Source organism: Chrysemys picta, chromosome 2, assembly GCF_011386835.1.
Source record: "Chrysemys picta bellii isolate R12L10 chromosome 2, ASM1138683v2, whole genome shotgun sequence".
In the NCBI taxonomy this organism is placed as follows: Eukaryota; Metazoa; Chordata; order Testudines; family Emydidae; genus Chrysemys; species Chrysemys picta.
In genome coordinates, this window is record NC_088792.1 from 53,954,382 (window position 1) to 53,973,261 (window position 18,880).

Sequence of the window (18,880 nt, forward strand, 5' to 3'; positions counted from 1 at the left end):
GTCTCCACCCCCTGTGAGTCTTGTGAGGACTTCCTTCCCCCGACCCGCACCCTCCCAGGCCTACTCCAGAGCTCCACACACTGATGGAGGAGTACTAGGAGGTGAACACTTCCCACTGCAGAGAGCTTTATGGGCTAAGACAGGGGGAGTGTGATCTTCCCTCCTTGGGATCATGGAGGAGTCCCAGGGAACAGCAGTAGCCTGGCTATGAAAAATGTGGGTAGGAATGGACCTGGAACAGAGATCTTGATTCATAGAATCCTGCAGAAAATCTGCAGCCCAACCAGGGGAGAGTGGGGAAAGGGTGGGTTTATTTTTACTCCCCAGAACATGGACAAGTCCCAGCTACTGCCCAAATGGGGATGAAGTAGGCAGGGACCAGGAAGGACTCCTGTGAGCAGCTGCTGCTGAGACTGAGTGGGGAACTTCACACTTGGAGAACACGGAGTTGTATATCTGCTTCCTGGGACCTGGGAAGGGTGGTTGAAAGTGGAAGCACTCCTGTTTCTGCTTCCACGGCCAATGAAAAGGAAGAGGCTGGTAGGCAGTGAGTGCACAAAGAGAAGGGGCAGTAGGAGCAAAAGAGAAGATGACTTCAGTTCATTTGTTATCGTGCCTCTTGGGCTTGACTCGCAATCCACTATCAAAAAGCCCTTTAAAAGAACAAGGAAACAGTAAAACAAGTGTAAACATTGAAAAAAAAACCCCAAACCTCTGCCCATGCTACTGAAATGCTGCACTACTAGAAAATGGAAATATCTGAAACTAGTCAATTTCTAAAAATTCAAGAAGAGGATTTCCTAATAAGAATATTTTGGGCACTGGTCTTACACCGCACTGTGAAGCACAGAGGGGAAGAAGAAAAAGTATGAGCAACAGAGGCAGGGCACATTGACAAAGGCTCTTTCCCCCCCAAGGCATACGGGCAAAGGACTATGGGTGGTGTATGGAGGGGAGTCGAGTCAGTGGTGGGCCGATTTAAGTCAAATCCTGCACCCACTTCACCCAAACATAGTGAAGAACAAAGAGTTATTCCTGGTCTTTACCAAGATTAATCGAAGAGCCTAACTTCAAGCAACTGCTAGTGCATAAAGTTCTGAGGTAGCTTCCCCTTTTGTACCAGAGCAGCAAGCCCCGATTTCTGCAAGTGCAGGGTTGGGACCTTTCCCTGCACTAGAGACAGCTGAATACCATCCTCTTCTGTCCCTTTCTTTGCCAGTTATATCAATCACATTTCCCAGCATTCATTGCATCTACAGATTATAGAATAGCTCCTGCATCCTGTGCAAATTTTCTTTTTTAACAGTTTACAGACAACTTGACAATATCCATCCTTCAATTCAATGATTATTGGCATGAGACCCCTCTGGCTTCTCCTGGACTCAAGATCTTTTATTGTTTTATATTTTACACTGAATAAGGTCTCTAAAGGCTCAGAGGGTTTTTTATGTTTTAAGAATACCTACTTCTTAGGTTGGGTTTCTCAAGCTCTCTCAGCTCTAATTAACAGATCAGAAATAAACACACAGATCTGTGAAAATATTTTGCAGGGTCACAGATGATGATGAAAATAAATCATCAACTAGTGACTTGCTATGCATAACAGCCACAACAAATTAAAAACGTGACCTAACACATCAGTAGCAAAGTAGAAAATGGAAGAATTGCACTGAGGTTAAGTCTCAATTTTATAATTTTCTAAAGATGGCTTCATGGTCAATTAAATGCTACTTCTCTCCCTCCTTAGTAAACAGACAGAAACATTCAGATAATTGGAACTAATGTGATGAGAAGCTGAGTGCTTCCAGCAAAGTGCCAAGTGCTCTCAACTCTTTTTTAATTCAAAGAGAATTAAAAGCACTCAGAACCCACCAGGCTCAAGCATCTCCATTTGCCACATTTTTGCCTGACATAGTCAGGAGTTTATAATTTATCATGGGTGAAGTTTGACACAGGAAGGCATACAAATAATTATAATCCCTTTCATTCATTTAATTTTGTTGATTGGCTATTTTAAGTATCTTTCAGTAATTAAATCTATGATATTTTTGATAGCCCAGTTCTACTGTACAAACCAGAATACACAGCATAAACTCAACCAATGTTGACATTCAAATGAAACGGTATACTGACATTCAATCTACGGGATTTATATCACTAGAATGTATATAATCCCACACTTAAATGTAGAACAAAATACTCTTTAGCCAATGTAAATCAACATTGCTCCATTGAAGTCATGAAGTCTGATTTACACCAGTTCAGGATCTGGTCATAACACTACACGTGTACAGACCCAGGCCAGCAACCATTTTGGAACAAATCCTGCCCTCGCCACACATTCAAGTGGGCAATGTGCAAAGCAAGCAGGATACAGGAAGTCTGTGCCCCATAATGCTCTGTCTGCGACAATGAGATGTGCAGGGAAAGGAGCAGTGTGTGGTGTGGCTAGTGGATGTACAGTTAAGCATAGCCACCTGATAAACTCCCTGTGAAGGGAAGTGAGTAGGGCATTTGGCTCTTTAGGAGATTACTACTATTTTAAGGCTCTGTAGTCAGGGGAAAGAATTCCATTCTTTGCAGAGCACTTTTGCACTAAGTCTTATTTGTTGCGTATTTGGCCCTTTGTAAACATTCCTCAATGCAAATTAAAGTTGCGGTTGTACGTAAAATGAAATTGGCAAACTTTTAAGATATACTTGACTATATCAGATAAAGCCCAACTGATATCTGGTAATTCAACATAATTTTTCTTGTAAACATTACAGGGTAGAACTTCAGAGTTATGAACACCAGAATTACAAACTGACCGGTCAACCGCACCCCTCATTTGGAACCGAAAGTACGATCAGGCAGCAGCAGAGACCAAAAAAAGAAAAGAAAAAGCAAATACAGTACAGTACTGTGTTAAATATAAATTACTAAAATATAAAGGGAAAGTTTAAAAAAAGATTTGACAAGGTAAGGAAACTGTTTCTGTGCTTGTTTCATTTAAATTAAGTTGGTTAAAAGCAGCATTTTTCTTCTGCATAGTAAAATTTCAAAATGGTATTAACTCAATGTTCAGTTGTAAACTTTGGAAAGAACAATCATAACATTTTGTTCAGATACCTCCATTCCCAAGGTGTTCGCAACTCTGAGGTTTTATTGTATTGTAACAGTCACTAATCCTGGAAGCTTAGTTACTTTATGAGTTGGAACAAGTTTTCTCAGGTCATTGAGTGTTACTCAATGTATGTTTGGTTAGGAGATACCTCTGGGGCAACATAACATGTTCCACAGCAGTTTCCTGTACTCTGTCAAACCAATAAATATTTGTTTCCTAATTCTGTCTGTACCTATGACCAACAGAGTCTCAAGAGTTACATTTAAAGAAAACAACAAATAAATGAAGAAAGAAAAGCTGTCTCTAAATACCGTGACTGTTGCATCGTGCTGTTTCCACAAGCCGACTGTTTTGATCATAGCATGCCATGGCCTGGTAACGATAGCCTTGCCCACATTCCTTGATATCTCCTTGTACTTTCATTCCGAGTAATACTTCCACTTTGCCCTCTGGTAAAATGCAGTCTGACCAGTTCCCCACAGGCTGAGCGTTGTACTTGTCACAAGGACAAAACTGAGTCTCGATCAGAGGATACAACTGGGAATTTTTGCACTTGTCCCTCTTCTTACTTTTTCCTGCAGGGAGAAAATAATTGTTCAGAAAGCACTTTCTATCACCGTAAAACAAAAGCAGGTAATTTTATTAATGATGCCACTAAAAATAGGCTGCTCCCGCCCCCCAATTCATCAGTGTTGTGCAATTTAATAGTTATTATGTCATACTCATTCCATGGACAACATGTGCAAGGTGGTTTTTCTGGGTTTTTTAAAAATTTTCTTTTGGTATCAAGGGGGAAAGAGCCACTGTCTGCTTCTGTTACACTATTTCAAATTATCAAAATCCTCACATTTTATCATGTTATTGCACCATTAGTTAAGAATCACTCTTCTTGCCCTCTGATGTAATAAGCTCCTTCTTTTTATTAATTCCAGAACATTGCTGCATTTTTTCAAATCTCTTCTAGCAGCTCATTTATTCTCCCCAACTATTTAGCCACCCATTTTCTCCTATTTGCATTTTTTAATCTTCTCTGTAAAGTTTGTTTTTGTTTAATTTTTTGTTATTTGCTCATATCTCATTTGATTGTCCCAGTTTTAGAAACTAAAGAGCCTTGGCAAAATCATTTTGTAAAGTAATTATCTGTCAATTAGATGATAATATAAATGAATACGCTGCACTATTTTCCTGGTCTTTCAAACATGTTACTAACAGAAAATGAAACACTAAAAGCACTAGGCAGGACATTATAGCACACAGTAATTACACTAAATACTGTTTTAGTGTAGTACAGGGACAATGTACTGTAGTAAGGGGATTTCTCATTTGGCGGCTTCATACTGAAAATGTGAGAGTTAATCCCTCTTTCTCCGCATCTTTTCCCCATGAATAATTAGGGCCTTTATTCTCAGCTGTGCAGATTGGGTTGGATAAGTTTGCAATATAGAAGAATTGATTCACCAAGGGCCAAGCCATCCCCCCAGCACCAAATCTGAGTAGCTGAACTTGGCATAGGGAGATCCACAGGGACCTGTCAATGCCAAGGCTGGTTGGCAGTTCTGTTTTTCTAGTTTCTTGTTTCTGGCTTTAAGGTAAATTTCTAGCCATTTTCTTTGTGGAAGTAACACTGATGTAAATTGTTCACCAGAATTATAAGACGGTCCCTGCCAGTCTTCCTGAAGTTCGAGAGTTATTCGCAGTCCCTCCTACAGCCACCCATGCATGGCCCTTTGGGACCCATGACACTTATGGCTGTAGGCCTTCTGATTTTCGATGGTTCCTATCACAATGGAGGGTGCTGGTGCCTATGTTGCTATTGAGCACCCTCCCTTCTGGCTTAGTGAGTCCCAGCTTAGCTAACGCCACCATGGGGCAGAGAATGTGGCTTCCAGCCACAAAAGGGGAATGCTTGATAACACAAGAGAAAGCTTGATGTAATGGATTAAACACATGACTGTGTGTATTAAGACTCACGCATTGACATTGACTCAATCCAGGGAATTACATCAGTCATTTAACCTTTTCTCTTTAGTTTCCCCACCTGACAATGAAAGTACTCCTTACCTACTTAACTGAGCTGTTATGATGACTGATTAGTTAATAGAACAGGAGTACTTGTGGCACCTTAGAGACTAACAAATTTATTTGAGCATAAGCTTTCGTGGGCTACAGCCCGCTTCTTCGGATGCATAGAATGGAACATATACTGAGGAGATATATATACACATACAGAGAGCATGAAAAGGTGGGAGTTGTCTTACCAACTCTGAGAGGCCAATTAAGTAAGAGAAAAAAACTTTTGAAGTGATAATCAAGATAGCCCAAGTTTCAAACTGTCTGTACGGGGCTATCTTGATTATCACTTCAAAAGTTTTTTCCTCTTACTTAATTGGCCTCTCAGAGTTGGTAAGACAACTCCCACCTTTTCATGCTCTCTCTATGTGTGTATATATTTCCTCAATATACATTCCATTCTATGCATCCGAAGCGGGCTGTAGCCCATGAAAGTTTATGCTCAAGTAAATTTGTTAGTCTCTAAGGTGCCACAAGTACTCCTGTTCTTTTTGTGGATACAGACTAACACGGCTTCTACTCTGAAACCTGATTAGTTAATGTTTGTGCAAATTTTTAGTCACAATGAAATTTCAACAAAAAGCAGGAAAAAGTGTTTGTAAAAATGTTCATGAAAAACATTTTGTAACCATCTGTAATAACCAGTTTTTGCTGGGCTAGCAACCCCCAAGGACTCTGATTTACCTTATGTTTGTTCTGTACATAGCATAATGGGGTGTCAACTCCCGTGACAACCTTCGGGCACTAATGCAGTGAAAATAGTAAACAATAATGACAGCAGATCTGAGACAATTGAGGCATTTGGAAACAGGATGTAAAATTACCTTTTGGAAAATGGTCAATAATTCAATGATTATGCCCATTTTGGCTGGAGGGGATGATTTAGGGGCTGAACAAAAGTTCATGGAAGGACTGCCATTGACTTCCATGGGCCTCGACCAGGCCCCAGTAGGTTATCACATTGCTTTAAATATTTCAACTCTGTGGAACCTCAGGTAGTGTTGACTCAGCCCTTCAAAAAGATAAATGGTCTACTATGCAGTTTATTGTGTATCAATCTTATAGAAGAGACCATGATTTCATTGGTAATCCCATGTTACTTCTCTTATGACCTAGAGTTTTCTGTAGTGTTCTTTACTGATATTTTTTCCCCCTCAAACCCTGCAGTATTGTGTAGTGCACGCCAATTATCTGCCTGGTTGTTGCCCTAGACCTCAGAGCTGCCTGCTTGTCAATGATGTATGCATTTGGGTATCCTTCAGACTGACGGGCACTGTACAAGTTTAAAATAAAATAAATACTAGCTAATAATAAACAATGTTGCAGTATCCCTTTGACTCTTACCAACAAGAGAGCGCTTTCTCGTCCTGACTGCTCCACAGTCCCCATTGCAGGAAGAAAACTTTGACCAGATTGTGAACTGACAGTCATCTTGGCAAGGAATCTGGCAGGCCTGTGTTAATGTTGGTAAAGGGCCTGCATATTTAAGGCACTCACTGATGTCGGCCGGTCCTCCATCTTGTCTGCGACAAGTAATTGCTGGAAACAAATATGTTTGGAGTTTATAAAGAACTGTCAGGCTTATAACCAGTCTAAAACAGTGGTTTTCAACTAGGGGTACATGTACTCTTGTGGGTATGCAGAGGTCTTCCAGGGGGTACATCCACTCATCTAGATATTTGCCTACTTTTACAACAGGCTATATAAAAAGCACTGGTGAAGTCAGAATAAACTAAAATTTCATACGACTTGTTTATACTGCTCTGTCTACTATACACTGAAATGTAAGTACAATATTTATATTCCATTTGATTTACTTTATAATTATATGGTAAAAGGGAGAACTTAAGCAATTTTTCAGTAATAGTGTACTGTGACACTTTTGTATTTTTGTGTCTGATTTTATAAGCAAGTAGTTTTTAAGTGAGGTGAAACTTGGGGGTACACAAGAGATATCTGACTCCTGAAAGGGGTACAATAGTTTGGAAAGGTTGAGAGCCTCTGATCTATAATATAGCAATTAGCCAGGAATGCCCACATTTCAGACAACATTCTGCTACTAAATATTAGATAAACCCAGAACAGCTATGTGTAACACAATGGGCTAATATTTACAGATGTTTGTACATTACAGCTAAATATGTAGATCTGAAATTTCTGAGATGCTTTATTCTATTTAAATTATTTCTTTATTGATGTTTACCGACAATAAAATATTAAAAGGCAACCTCAACTATGATATAATATTACAGCAGTAAGCCTGTTAGGAATTGCCACCCCTCATAGATTTTCACATAATCAAGTTATGCTAGACATTTCCTTTCGAGATGCACCCAAACTTAGATACCACAGTATGTGGGCAATATAAGAACATGAACAGAATTCATGGATTCCAAGACCAAAAGACACCACCGTGATCATCTAGTCTGACCTTCTGTATAACACAGGGTAATAGAGCTTCCCCAAAATAATTCCTAGAGCAGAGCTTTTAGAAAAAACATCCAATCTTGATTTAAAAATTGTCAGGACAGAAAATGCAGCATGACCCTTCGTAAATTGTTCCAATGTTTAATTATTCCATATTCTTAAAAATATCCACCCTATTTCCAGTCTGAATTTGTCTAGCTTCAACTTCCAGCTATTGAATCATATTATATACTTCTCTACTAGACTCAAGAGCCCATTTTAGAATTTTTGTTCCCTTACAAATTTTGTACTTACAAATTGTGATCGTCACCCCTTAACTTTCTCGTTGTTAAGCTAAAAAAACTGAGCTACTTGAAGTTATCACTGTAAGGCATGTTTTCTCATCTTTGAATCATTCTCATGGCCCTTCTCCGAACCATCTTCAATTTATCAACATTCCATTCTTCTTGAATTATGGGCAGAGAACCGTACACAGTATTCCAGCGCAGTAGCACCAGTGCCAAATATAGAGGTAAAATAACCCAACTCCTACTCGAAATTCCACTGTTTGTGCATCCCAGGATTGCATTCACTCTTTTGGCTACAATGCCAAACTGGGAGCTTATGTTCAGCTGATTATCCACCATGACCCTCAAATCTACATTCGTTGTTCCTAGATGTACACATTTACATTCAGCAATGTCAAAATACATGTTGTTTGCTTGTGCCCAGCTTACAAAGCAATCCAGATCACTTGATCTATGACCTGTCCTCTTCATTATTTACCACTCCCCCAATTTTTGTTGTCTGCAAACTTTATCAGTGTTGATTTTATGTTTTCTTCAAGGTCGTTGATAAAAAATGTTTAATAGCGTAGGGCCAAGAATCAATCCCTGTGGGCATGGGAGGCCAGTGACCCGGCCGTTGCAGGACGTTAGCCCCTGGCCACTCCCCTTCTGCCCCTCCCTCCTCCACAGGAGCCCAGAGCACCCTACCTGCAGCCTCCGGCACAAGCGCCAAGTGGCAAGGCCCCAGCCCCAGTGCTCTGGGCAGTGCGGCCAGTCCTGGTGTGCTGGGCAGCAGTGCTCCCGGCCCCGGTGCACGGGTGGCGAGGCCGGCCCCAGTGCGCCGGACGGCAGTGGTCCTGGCCACAGGGATCCTGGCAGCCAGGTGGCGCGACCTGCCCCGGTGCTCTGGGGCCAGGGCCCCAGGACCAGCTGCCCTGACTCCCTGTGTGAGGCAGGCCAGCCAGCCCGGGCCAGCCAACCAAGGCAGAGCACTCTGGGAACCGCAGGAGGGGGCCTAGCATGGCCCCGCCCACACTCCACCCCAGGCCAGGCCAGGACCCCTCCTGCGGTTCCCAGAGTGCTCTGCCTTGGTTGGCTCGCCCTGGCCTGGGGTGGAGCGTGGGCGGGATCATGCTAGGCTGTTTGGGAATGCACAGCCTACCCCTGCCTGCAATACCCGCTGCCCATGCCTGTGGGCATAGGTGCTGGAACTAAGGGTGCTGCCGCACCCTTTGACTTGACATAGTTTCCATTACATACAGGGTTTACAGTTTGGTTCAATGGCTCTCAGCGATCCCACTATAAAAATTGTTCCAGCACCTCTGCCTGCAGGGTCCCATTGGGGGAACCCCTGTAGGATCCCACCCATTGAAAACTACCACGTTTGAAGATGGGTTTCAATACAACACATTACTGAGAAGGATAAACACAAAGTAAGGATCCATCTCTGGGTTCTGATTCTGAGACCTGCAAAGTTTGGAGTGATTAGAATGAGTCATTGACTCCTCAGACACGTATTGTAACATTGTTGCCTGACAACTTACGACAAGCTTTGGCCTTGAACAATGGTTGGTGTAAAACACATTAGCTGTGCGATGAGTGTGAGATGGGTGTACAAACATTTTACAGCAGGGTAACAGTATGTTGGAACTAACATTTTGTACTTAAAAAATCTGTATTGTTTTGATTAATTACATGCAAAAAAGGGAAATTTCAGATGTCCCAAAAAGAAATTCCTGGGACACCAGAACATGATATCGAAAACCAGCTCTATCTCCTTGAGAGTATGTATGGCAACTTTATATACAACCTCCGCACTGTATCTCCTTTTCAGAATTGCTGAATGCCACTTCTTTATCACTGCCTTTTCCATCTGAATTTAAACAGGTATATCACATGCAAACATCCAATTTACTATTATGTGTTGATAGAATTATAGCATTAGTCTAAATACAGTAACCATAATCAAATACATCTTACTTCCTTTTATCCCAAAATAATTCCAGTATTATTACGACTTAATTCTGTTGAAAACATGTAGTTGTGTTGTTTTCAATGGGAACAATGGCATGTTAATGTTTCTTGGTTTATGACAGCACACAATATGGCACAATATCTCATAACTGCAAAAGTAATTTGGGTTACCAATTGATAGTAGTAACATAGCATATAAACAGAATACAGTCCAGTAAAAATGTGAAGAAATAACAGAAAGCTTTATATGACATTTTACTGAATAATTCAGCAGCAATGTTTTCATGCTACTGACAACAATGGTTTTACTGGAGTGTGAATTGAAAAAAAAACCTTCAATTTTGCTGCACAAAGTATGGCATAATTATGTTCAGCTGCTGACAGGGAACCATAAATAGTTTTAGATGCAAAGTTTCTAAAGCAGTAAAAGTACCTATGAGAAACTAGTTCCTTCGAGAAGAAAAGGAAGGAATAAACACTTGGAAAATAAAACGTTCGGTCTTGCCTAATATATCTTTAGATTCTTATAAAAACAAAAACAACAACAAGAAGAAATCACAGTACTGCTTTGGTAAGATGGCTTACAAAAGAAACAATAGACCATATTTAAAATGCCCTTGACTATTCAACTAGAAATTCGTATCTCTATAAATTATGAGTATTTTGTTTTTAATTTAAATTTAGAGTGGTGTTATTTTATTTTTCCTGAGACCATACAATAAAATTGAAGTTTCTGACTGATAATTCAGTACTACCTTAAAATATTATTAGAAGACTCTAAATGAAAAAAAAAATGGGCTGAATCTTGAGCTGCACTGAGCTTCTGGCAAGGTGCTGCTTCAGGGGGAACAGAGGAGAATAATAATGAAAAGCTGCTGTAAGCAACCTTTACAATTCCCCTTGATCCTTGGCTCAACTAGGGGATTGAAACAACCACTCTTGACATAAACAGACTCAGTACTGCTCTGAGCTGTGCTGACTAGTCGTCTACTGACTTTTATGCTATCCAAGGATTACCCTCTGCTTCTTCAGGCATTAGTTTGCTCATTTTTGATGCACTTAGTTGTCTCTCTCACACACCATTTTCCTCTTTGAAGGAAACAGTGTGAGGTTGATGAAGTCTTGTGTCTTGTCAGATTTGGATTATGAATCTGTGCTATAGGGCTAGTTCCTGAATTTTCCTACTATTACAGTGCTGTTCCTTTAGCCATCTTTTACATGAACCTCCCACCAACGCTCATCTCTTCCTTGGTCCTTTGGTATCTCCCCAGGCATTTGCTCATCACCACCTTTTGTAACACACTTTGCAGGAAGTTAAGATTTCTGTCCTTGCTTTATTGATCGAGGTGAGAGTTAGGAGGGGTTTAGGATTCAGAACCTCTTTCTCGTCCTATATGTCTCTTTTGAGTTTACAGGGTGCCTTTGCTCCTTGAGGAAAGATTAGGTAAACCTTTACCGCACACAAAAGCAGATTTCTTAATCAGAACAAAGTTTGTTAAAAACAGAAAGAAAATGGAGTAAAAACAAAAAGAAACAAGTTGCTTACCACATCTACGTTTACATTTTACAAACATTAAACTATGCAAGACAGTTTCAGTTACAGAAGGAAACACAAATGCTTATGATGTTCCAAGAAGTGATTAATGGCTGTCACCCCAATGTCAGAGTTCAAGCTCCCATACTGTCCTAAAAGATAAATAGATATAGGGAACATGCCTCTCTCACCACATCCAGAGATCCCTCTCCTCCACTGCTATCTTCCCAGACATAGTTCCCATCATCGAGGGCACTCAAGTCATCCCTATTCTTCAAATCAAACTTCCTCAGTTACCTACCCCCCACCACATGGTTTTGGACTTGCTGCTTTCTCTGGATTGGTCTATACTATAGGCTTACATTGGTATAACTACATCACTCAGGGATGTGAAAAATCCACACCCCTGAGTGATGTATTTATACCAACCTAACCCCCCAGTGTAGAAAGTGCTATGTTGGCGGGAGCGCTTCTCCTATTGATATAGCTACTACCTCTCAGGGAGGTGGATTATCTATGCCAACGTCAGTATAGGGCGTCTTCAATAAAGCCCTACAGAATCACAGCTGTGTCCATACAGCTATGCATATACAGCGTTTTAAGTGTAGACCTGCCCTCTAAGGCCATGTCTACACTTGAAACACTACAGCGGCACAGCTGCAGCACTGTAGCTGCACCACTGTAGTGCTTCAGTGTAAAGACATACTAGAGTGACGGGAGAGATTCTCCTGTTACTGTAGGTAATCAACCTCCCCAAGAGTGTGACAGTGTACCCCATATGGATTTATGGGGAGGGGGTGCTTATAAATGTATGTATGACATAACTGGAATATGTTTTGTGCTGCCTGTGCCATGTAATATATCTCCGTAAAGGTTATGGTCTACTATATCTATTCATCCTATTTGTACATATATAATCATTTTCTACTTGAGGTTAAGAATATGGGCTGTATGCTTGCTTGGTTTTTAAGTAAGCTTTGGGAGGCATTTGGTCAGCTTCTTTAGGAAGGAATTCGCCAGGTTAAGTACCTGATCAGGAAACACCTGGAGAACAATGCATCTTGGAATGCTCGAATCCACATAAGAAGTCTTCCTGGAGACATGCAAGATACCATGTGGACAATGGCTTCGGCCTGTAAAGACTGAGTCATGCAGGGACATGTGACTTGCCCAGGTGACTCCAAAACTCCATCTTGGAGCTGGACTTTGCATAGGAGGGAGGAGGGGGGTCTCCACCCACGAGAGAGTCTATTTAAACCCGTGGGAGACCCCTCCATTTTGTCTTCAGGTGGCTAAAGAAGGAGCCTCTCCACCCCCCCAGGATACTTGAAGGAAACTGGAACAAAGGACAGTAACTACAGGGGTTGTGAGTGATTGCTGGACCCAGGCTAAAAGGAGATTAGCCTGTAAAAGGGAGCATTCTGGAACTGGTGAGATTATCTGTATTTAGTTTGATTGGACATAGATTTGCACATTTTATTTTATTTTGCTTGGTGACTTACTTTGTTCTGTCTGTTACTACTTGGAACCACTTAAATCCTATTTTCTGTATTTAATAAAATCACTTTTTATTTAGTAATTTACTCAGAGTATGTATTAATACCTGGAGGAGCAAACAACTGTGCATATCTCTCTATCAGTGTTATAGAGGTCAAACAATTTATGAGTTTACTCTGCATAAGATTTATACAGGGTAAAACGGATTTATTTGGGTTTAGACCCCATTGGGAGTTGGGCATCTGAGTGCTAAAGACAAGCAAACTTCTGTGAGCTGTTTTCAGGTAAACTTGCAGCCTTGGGGCAAGTGATTCAGACCCTGGGTCTGTGTTGGAGCAGACAGGAGTGTCTGGCTCAGCAAGACAGGGTGCTGGAGTCCTGAGCTGGCAGGGAAAACAGGAGCAGAGGTAGTCTTTGCACATCAGGTGGCAGCTCCCAAGGGGGTTTCTGTGATCCAACCCGTCACAACCAACCTAACCCCCCAGTGTAGAAAGTGCTATGTTGGCGGGAGCGCTTCTCCTATTGATATAGCTACTACCTCTCAGGGAGGAGGATTATCTATGCCGACGTCAGTATAGGGCGTCTTCATTAAAGCCCTACAGCATCACAGCTGTATCCATACAGCTATGCATATACAGCGTTTTAAGTGTAGACCTGCCCTCTAAGGCCATGTCTACACTTGAAACACTACAGCGGCACAGCTGCAGCACTGTAGCTGCACCACTGTAGTGCTTCAGTGTAAAGACATACTAGAGTGACGGGAGAGGTTCTCCTGTTACTGTAGGTAATCAACCTCCCCAAGAGGTGGTAACTTATTCTTCCGTTGGCCTAGCACTGTCTGCACGATGTGTTAGGTCAGCTTAACTATACCTCCCAGGGTGTGTGTGGATTTTTCGCACCTGTGAGAGACGCAGGTATTCCTTTAGGGTACGTCTACACTACCCGCCGGACTCTGCTGTTGACTCCGGAACTCCACCATGGTGAGAGGCGGAAGCGGAGTTGACGGGGGAGCAGCGGCCGTCGATCCCGCACCACGAGGATGCGAAGTGATTCTAAGTCGATCTAAGATAAGTCGACTTCAGCTACGCTATTCTCGTAGCTGAAGTTGCGTATCTTAGATCGATCCCCCCCAGTGTAGACCAGGCCTTAGACTTTGTCTAGCTGAGGCTTAACAGATGACCAGTTGACATCACGCAATGATCTTTAACAGCCACCTTTCAAAGGCTTAACTATCCACCTCAGAGACTGCATTTCAAAGACGAGTCTGCCCATCTAGTAACGTGGTTTCTGTCTGGCCCTACACACTGTTCATTGAGGAAGGCAGTTTCACCAGTGTGGGTGGAGTTTTTCTAAAACCAACTCTCTCTTGGCTATTAAACATGACTTTTCTTACAGACATCTCCAGCCTGTCACACCCTCTTTGAGAACCTATGTTGTTTGTGCATCTAACTTTTATCCAGCAGACAGAGATGAGAGGCTCCCTCTGGAGCTAATACCTCTGCTTTTTCAAGGATCAGCTGTCAGTTGTGCACTGAAGCAACCAAAGCAGGAGAGAGCTTCATCCTTGAAAACTAAAGATTTCAGCCCCATGACAATACAGTATACAATGTAGGTTGTGATACCGAATCTGCTCCTGACATTGGCTCTCCCAGCATCCATAACAACGCACCATTCCATGCCACTAGGTGCAGATGATTGGCTTTTGATTCAATTGTACTGTGTACACTACTGATTTAGGTACCTATTTCAAAATGTATACTTAATGCTTACGAGTGGCTAAACAGTGGTTAGTTTTTCTGCTGCTGACAATACAGGCCGTTGACAACTGTGTAATTTTTTGATATGGTACCTTGGCCAAGTAATAATCCATGTCCAGCTGCACTTTTGCATTGCTTTTAGCATTTAAGAAGTTGTTAGAATGTCAGTCACATTTTTTTCACATAGAGTCTAATTTGGACATCCACAGCTCTAGTTCAATTCAATAGGAGCTTCAGGTGCTCAGCACATCTGACCAAGCCCATGGCTCTTTAATTATACTCTATAAATGCCAGCTGAGATCTATGATCAACCTTCATCACAAGCAATGTTTTCAACTGCTATAAAGGCATTCAGTGCTTGGCTAATAATCAATCCTACCCAACCACATCAAATTGATTGTACACATTAGCAGCGAGAGGAAGGGATGTGCTTGTTCTGTTACTGGATTAAACACAAAAGTGATTGTGAAGTGTACACATAAAACACGAGAGTACAGTTAACAGAAAAATCAAATGTAAAGTGGATACAATTCACTTAAGAAACGGTTTCCCTATTTAACAATTATCTCCCAGAAGAGAAGTGTGAAATAAACTGCACTCTAAATTTTCTAGACAAGGGACTTTGATGTTTGATGTAATTAAAGATTTGTCTGATAGTGTCACTTGAACTAAGCCACAAGGGGCCATGAGCTAATCTGTTTTGTTGTTGTTGTTGTAATTAAATACGAATGCTGTATTTCAGTAGGTCTGTTATGGGTAGGTAAAAACAAAATGCCATTTTTGTTTCCTTCCATGTTTGTTTGTTTGCTTTTTACTGAATTACTTAAGTTGCAATGGCCAACCAGCATAAAAATATATTTAAAAAGTTTATAAATGAAATGGCTTTGGGGTCCCTTTGCTTTACAAAGGACTTTCATTCGTTTATTTATTAAATGGCACAAAACTTTGTTAATTCAGAGTTAAGGTTGCCCAGTGGTCTCTTATTCAGAAAAACTCAAACTTTAGAAAGGAAGGAAATACAGAATTAAGGTAAACAAATGGTGCAATTTTAACTTAGCCCCTTCCCCCTCACTTGGCAATAGGCACTGGGAATTATACATTCACTCCAGCTGCATTCTCTGTCTTAGGAGTAGCTGTACTGAATGGTGGAGGAGTAAATGGAAGAGCTGTGATTGTGATATGAGAAGATCTGGGTATGAGCCCTGTCCTCCCATGTGTGTTATCAAAGGAAGGAGATGCATAGATACCTTGAGGTTCCAGTCTGCATCATTTCATTACAGAATTGTGTAGGTTGGGTCATTACCAGGGAATTCAGGTCTACTTGACATGGGTATTGTCAGTAGTGTGGTGGGATACGAAACCAGTCTGTGGATTTAATGATAGGGAGGGGAAAGCGTAGGTGTAGGGGGTATCTTGTGGGCAAGTGTGATGGGGGTATAGAGGAGTATGAAGTGATGTTAAATTTTATAAGTGCAGTAGTACGTCAAGGGAGTAGGCTCACTGAGCATAGTGCAAGTGGCACCTGCCATTACAGTGTAAAGGGGGGGAGGGGAAGAGAGAGAGAGAGAGAGAGAGAGAGAGTGTGTGTGTGTGTGAGAGAGAGATGGGCATTGCTTAAAGAGGGAAGAGTTGAGATTGGTGGGCATTTACCTTATCTCTGTATGTCCTGGTTTTTCAGAAGTTTAAGTATTGCTGAACTTGAGGTTCTAGAAGGGCACGAGCTATCACTGGGCAACCTTAACTTGTGTTAACAAGGTTTCTTCCCATTTAATTTCCTAGGTTATTTTTTTTAAACAGAAAGAGAAATATTTGTTGGTAGGAGTTTGTAGCCAGATAGCTGAATCCTCACCTTAGTTTGCAGCTGATATGCTACTGTGGCTAAGTAATACTCAAAAGACCTAGATTTCCATCAGTATATCTCAAAGAACTTTGCATTCCTATCCTCATTTTACAGATGGGAAACAGACACAGAGAGGTGATGTGACTAGCCCAATGTCACCCAGCAAGCTGGTGGCAGAACTACAAATAGTGTTAGTCCAATTTAATCCCTTTAGTTTGTCATTTTAAAGAGCCAGAGGCTTCTGATGAGCTAAACAAGAGTAGCAAAATCTTCACATAAACTTTTAATTTGCTTTCCCCCAAAAGGCTGGTGGTGCTATCCCCTCATTTGGGGTAACTCTGAAGTGTTGAACATGCTTCTGGGATGATCTGAGCCCTGGTTTGATTGCCACATGGCATTAACGCTCTAAAAACAGCTTTGTAGACAGCGATTTGAAGTTGTGGATTGGGCTCTCAAGCCCAGGGAGGATGCTGGGCTTCAGAGTGCAAGCCACCACTTCAAAGCGCTGTCTACATACCTGTTTTTAGAATGCTAGTGTGAGCCCCACTAACCGGAGTCTGTTCACCTGGACCAGAAGTCTCACTTCAGTAGGCTGTGTAGACAGACCCTATCTGTGAGCACAAAAAGGTTGCCACAATATCTCAACTTTAAGAAACGTCATTTTTTTTGGTGCGGCTCTATAGGGATCCCTTTAATCAAATGGCCCCCAAATCTGGATCACTAATAGAACCTCAAACCCATAAGGCACTCCATATTTCAAGACAATCTGAGTAATTGTATGGATTTTAGAGCACTTACAATCAAGCTTTAAACAGGAACTGCTATAATCCCTTGTTTAATATTATGAGAAAAAATATTGTTTTATTTCTTAGAATGATACAAATTATTCCAGTACAGTTGCTTATGTGTTCAGCATCAGTGCTGATCATAAGTGTTATACCATCAAAGTGTACTTACACTCTTGTCAGATATTCTAGTACATGGGATGTGTGGTGAAATATTCCTGGCACTGATCATATCAAGAAGCAGCATGTGCCATGCTCTGTAGTGAAACTGGAAATCTTGGAAATTTCTATGCGCATGGGAAAATGCGGCTGATTAATCTAATTTTGCTGAAGAGTTTGGCTCCTGGCTTCATTTTATTTCTTGCAGGAAGTGTAAATGTTCCTTTTTAACATTGCTGTTCAATGTCTTGATGTTAATGGAGAGTCCAAGTCTGTTAATTTTTCTGTACAATTACTAAGGCGTGAACCCAGTCTCTTGGTATCTCTGTTCTATGAATAATGTCATCTGTTCTCATGTTTTGCCCTTCTTCCTTGTCTTCCTCTTTAACTTACACCTCCTCCTCCTTGGGCCCTTTTGTTTTCTTCCATTGTGAATCCCCATTGTGAATCCCCATTGTAGCCGTGGGCAACATACCTCACTGGAAGAGGACAAGACTGATTGGAGTTATGCTCCAGAAACATCTTTGGTCTTTTCTAATTCTCCTTAAAAGTTGCTTCACAGTTTTTGAGAGAAGATGGCAGAAAATACTCACACAACAGCATCTTCCATAAAATAATGTTTATTAAAATATAGAGAAAAATCAGATAAAAATAAATGACTTGCATAACATCCCTCATCTCAATATTCATTATTACTAGTCAATATTCCTCATCTGGAATTTATTTTGCTCTCATTCTAACCCAGTTCCCCCCCCCACAGTTTTCTCCAGTTATGTACACACAACACAAAGGGACTGAGCAGCTACTCTAGGAGATGGTCTCTTGTGGATAAGAATACCTTTTAACAATGATTAATAGCTGTCTTTCAAGTACCTAGTTCAAACACAGCTTTTCACAGATCGTTTTGTTTGCCTGTGCCCAATTTACCTAGGCTTCTGTTTAAACTTTTTTTCCCTTTCAAAATCAGTTTTTTTGACAAATTCCACATTGGCTGTTGCATTCCTCTAGGTTTTTTTTAAAATGCTTGTGGAACATTTTAGGTGCCATGTGTAGCAGGCTCTGCATCCTCCTATCAGAGTCTCGAATATGTCACAGGGACACCCCTTACCTGACAGCATGTCTTCTTGTCTGCTGTGATGCAATTGGTCCATTACTGATTTGTTACCAGAGTTTTTATTCTAACATTCAACTAAATACATCCTTTGATATGCGAGATTTTTTGGCCTAGTTAATAAGTTTAATAGCATCTACAGCTTTCATATACTGTTCAAATTAATGTTGAAACCTCTTCCAGGCATCCTCAGAATTACTCATAATATTTTAAGTGGGATTTATATTTTGCCATCAGACGGGCTCTGAAGATTTTTATTTTACCATTGTAGTCAGCATCACCTTCATCAAACATTTTCAATCTGGTTTTATCACACATTTCCAGTTTGCTCTTTCCCCCAATTTGTGAACACTC

The 18,880-nt window shown here is 41.1% G+C and overlaps 1 protein-coding gene across 1 annotated transcript in view; it reads right to left on the reverse strand.

Moving 5' to 3' along the window:
• Positions 1-18,880, reverse strand: part of THSD7A (thrombospondin type 1 domain containing 7A) — a 539,203-nt gene that overhangs the window by 75,085 nt on the left and 445,238 nt on the right. The window contains exons 14-15 of the mRNA XM_042856716.2: positions 6,521-6,715; positions 3,418-3,681 (exon numbers count right to left, since the gene is read on the reverse strand). Coding sequence (XP_042712650.2) covers positions 3,418-3,681; positions 6,521-6,715 — 459 coding nt within the window. The remainder of the gene's footprint in view (positions 1-3,417; positions 3,682-6,520; positions 6,716-18,880) is intronic.